At 43.9% G+C, this 4,181-nt stretch overlaps 1 protein-coding gene across 1 annotated transcript in view; it reads left to right on the top strand.

The window, feature by feature from the left end:
* Positions 1-2,190: 2,190 nt before the first annotated feature.
* The window catches only part of camk2d1 (calcium/calmodulin-dependent protein kinase (CaM kinase) II delta 1), a 37,803-nt gene continuing 35,812 nt past the window's right edge, over positions 2,191-4,181 (top strand). The window contains exons 1-2 of the mRNA XM_084461211.1: positions 2,191-2,502; positions 3,517-3,611. Of these exons, the coding sequence (XP_084317337.1) occupies positions 2,441-2,502; positions 3,517-3,611 (157 nt within the window). The 5' untranslated portion in view covers positions 2,191-2,440. The remainder of the gene's footprint in view (positions 2,503-3,516; positions 3,612-4,181) is intronic.

The raw sequence follows: 4,181 nt of genomic DNA, 5'->3' as shown, positions 1-4,181 counted from the left end.
CCTCCCTACCTTAATTGTCCTGAGTGGTTCCACCAGGCCTCATCATTATGTTCCCTTCCTTTTGTGTCAGTAGGTTTTTGTCTCTCAGTTTATTCTACGTTTCCCTTCTTTCTTAGTTAGATGTTGGGATATTTTCTGCATTTGCATGGTTTTACTATTATAGATGCCTTTTGTTTGCCTGTTGGATTATTGTTTGGAACACAGAGTTTGGTTGTATAGCCTGTTGTCTTAAGTAAAGACTTTGCTTTTGGACTGCACTTCTAGTTCTGCACTTCCTGTTTGAGTCTGTTTCTGCCCACACATGAGTGTCCAGTTGGAACTATTACACAATGTTTATCCTGTAACAAATGATTCAGATCCGTTCTCCACATGGTGACGGTCTGATTTGCTTCTAGCTTGGCTAAATTCTGCTCTTTCTCACTTGTATGGGAGATAGTTCACTGGGCATGACACGTAATGTGGTCAGTGTTGGACACTAAGAGCATAAAGTATCCACCAAATGAAATAGCGAGCATTGAAACAGGGCTGGTTAAGGAAGCGTGTCTTTACCGTACTTGTCCACTAGAGGGCGGTATCGTGCAATAAATCCGTGCTGTAAGGACGCACACCTTCACCACAGTCTAAATATAGAACATTGTCATGGTGATCGAGCTGTTGCCCATATAAATAGTCCCTTTTTCCTGTTGGCATGGTGAGCAATATGAATGCCACCGATTCAACACCTACTATGCCTGGAAATGTTTTGCAAGATGCAATAGGCTACATCATCAGGGTTAGGATTACTAAAATGATTGCCAATCACATCCATTGAATTCCTGACGTCTTATCATGATCCATTGATATCTGCTTGTTTACATCTGCTCACATGATGTTTGTGCGTGTCTATCTCCTTTGAACACACTTGCATGTAAATTGCTGACTATGGAAGGTCTGGAGTGAAGTCCGTCGACCATTTAACTAGACTAGACTGACACATCCATAAAAAGAAGAGTAGCTTTCATGAGTACTGGTCTATAAACTGACCCATTTCTATTCCTCTCTATTCATTTAGTCCTCATTCTCCTTTATACTGTATTTTGTATGTCCATATACTGTATTGTATTCTCAATTGTATGGTTGTATGTGTGTAGTACTATAATGTATGCTCTATTCTATTTTGATTTGTAATTATATTGTGTCTCACAACTCATTGTGAGTGGTCCTTAACTTTTTATTATTGCACTTTTGTACTAATGTGATGGAAATGTCTGTTAAGGAGTGACACAAAAATAAAGATTATCTATCCATTGAATGCCAGACGTCTCATCATGCTCCATTGATAGGCCTATCTGCTGGTTTACCACCTGACACAAAACAAAAAGCTTGTCCACTGACACAATCATCTCTATCTGGTCCAAATATCGCAGTGTAGCCGTGGTTCTTCAGATATTACAGGTAAGGTAAATAGTTCAGGTAAAACAGGTAAATACAGATCATCAATAAACACGCTACAGTGGGTCGGGGTTGCAAGTTGAACCTGATTACGCAATCATAGTTGGCCGTGTGTCTGTGCAAACCTTTCCAGTGCGCATATTAATTGAAAATTAGGCTATGCAAATTAGTTAACTGGTCATTGTTTGGGGGCTTTTTGTGTTATATTAACTTGATACACGTTGACTCAAATATAGTTTGGGCAAAATGTGAAACTGTAGCTAACTTGAATAATCAATGTAACATACAGTCGATGTTTTTGTCACTCAGTCAGAAACCAATTAGTCTGACTCAACGGATGTAGGATTTGAGAATACACCATTCGTTGTCACACTGGCCAATCAGTGGCGACGCAAATTCGGCCAATTCGACCAATCAAATTCGATCCAGACTATTTCGCAAGAGCATCCATAGACATACGTATATATGTCTATGTCACCATCGCTGGCTCCACCTAGACGACTGTGATTGGTTTAAAGAAATACTACCACCCCCCCTCTATTGCAGAATGGTATATGTCCAGCCAGACCTGTCTCCATAAACGAAGTGTGGACATAGGTCTTTCTATGCGAGACTAGTAACCAATCAATTGGGAGCGTCTTTGGAGACACCTGGAGCTGCCATACAAGCCTACCGCTAGGGGGCGATATTGGACAGTTTTCACAACACGGAAGCGCTCGTTAGGAAAGTATCTCGCCCAGTCCTCCGCGCACACCCCAACAGCAGGTCCAGACGTGCCCGTCTAGGCTGTCAACTCCACTAGTGCAAAGGATCATTCCTGAAAACGAAGGTGGAAAGAGCAAAAGGGCTTCGCAGATTTGACTATCTTTTCAGTTGAGTTGAGATCTTTTTTGGAGGCGCCAAGTGTCCCCTTCCGAGCGCAGACGAGGATCTGGAAGAGCAGCGAGGCTTCGCAGTCCCAGACGGTCTCTCCTCTGCTCTCTCTCTCTCTGCTCTCTCTCTCTCTGCCATGGCTTCGACTACCTGTACCAGGTTCACCGACGAATACCAGCTTTACGAGGAGCTGGGGAAGTGAGTATGACTGTGGACGTGTGCATTGGTTTTGATTCTTTTAGGAGTTGTTGTTTTCATGTTTTCATGTTTTCATATTTTCATATTTTCATGCTCAAACTCTGTGTGTTTATCATTAACGAAAGCTTACCTGTCACCTGTCTGATGCAAATAATGAATCTTTAATATTGTCGTAAACGTCCATATGAATGCGTATTCATAGGCTATTCATGCGTAATTGCACGTTTTGATGCAACATGTATTCGTAAGCACTTCATAATATTTAGGGATATTCCCCAAAATATAACACAAAAGTCACCGCCCTTTATATAGCCTTACACCGAATCAACATTTACTGATGTGCTGTGTTGTTTACTAGGCTATAGGCTAAATGAGACGTTTCCCAGTAGTCATATTGAGAAATCTTGTTCCCAGCAATGTTGTTATACGACATTCTTCCATGCCAAACATTTACACTAGGCTACAACTCTGTGAATTTTATTCAACAGCTGTGTAAAGTACGCGCAATCCACTTGGTTTAGGTGTAGAATGACATATCCTAGCCAATGGGCTATTTAAAAAATAATTATGATGTAGCCTACATAATTAAGTGTAATGTAGGTAGGCTACCCATCCCATAACGCATGATGGGGAAGCCCTTTGGTTGTACAGTAGGCTGATAGACTGGATATGGATCAGATGGGACGAAAATAGACAAGCCTTCTCTATCGACACGCCCTTTTATCAGTTTATTTTATGTTTTTGTTGAATTTTACATCATGTACCATACAGATTATAAACCATAAAATGAGTAGTCTATTCAAGAGTAGCCTAATGTTCAAAAATAAAACCCAACGCATCAATCCATCCATACCGCTGCTCCTTTTTTCCATCTCGAGCAACGGCGCCCGCCTGACAGTGACGTTAATCCGTTGCTAATTATACAGCGCAGGTGTCACTAGCGCCGTTTCCGGGGGGACAGGTGGTTGTGTCGTCACCTCCTCCGACCGTCTTTTTTCTCTTTTTCTCCTCAAGGGGGGCCTTTTCCGTGGTGAGAAGATGCATGAAGATTTCCACCGGACAGGAGTACGCCGCCAAAATCATCAATACGAAGAAACTCTCGGCCAGAGGTAGGTAACTTTATTATGGTTTTACTAAGCGCTGGGTGTGACTGACGGGTTCGGGTGGGGATTGGACCGCCGGACATCGCGTGGGTACCGCTAGACCAAAGAGGAAGTCCCCTAGGTACCGTATCCCTCTCACCGAACCCCCCGACGCCTGGAATCAGGAAGTACCGACGCTGGAGGCCACAGTCCAGGACGCTCACGGGGCAGCGAATCAGGGCGCGGATCCTTCTCCCGAGCAGTGAATCAGGGCGCGGATCCTTCTCCTGAGCAGTGAATCAGGGCGCGGATCCTTCTCCTGAGCAGCGAATCAGGGCGCGGATCCTTCTCCCGAGCAGCGAATCAGGGCGCGGATCCTTCTCCTTTCTGACACTTAAGCAGCTGAGGCTCACCTACACAACAGGGGTCGGTATTTGGCCTTTTCAAAGGTCACCAGCAAGGAACTAGACAGACCTCGCAAAGGTTATCCCCCTTTTTTCGTGCGGTCGTGTCGCCGTAGGACGTCCTTCCCCCTCTCTGTCCCTCTCAGCGGTGTTATGACTTGAAAGTGAAAGTTTTTGATTCTGAACTTGGCGT

The sequence above is a fragment of the Borostomias antarcticus genome (assembly GCF_949987555.1).
Source record: "Borostomias antarcticus genome assembly, chromosome: 37".
Classification (NCBI taxonomy): Eukaryota; Metazoa; Chordata; class Actinopteri; order Stomiiformes; family Stomiidae; genus Borostomias; species Borostomias antarcticus.
Note: the sequence above shows the minus strand (reverse complement) of the source record. Positions and strands in the feature narration are given on the sequence as shown.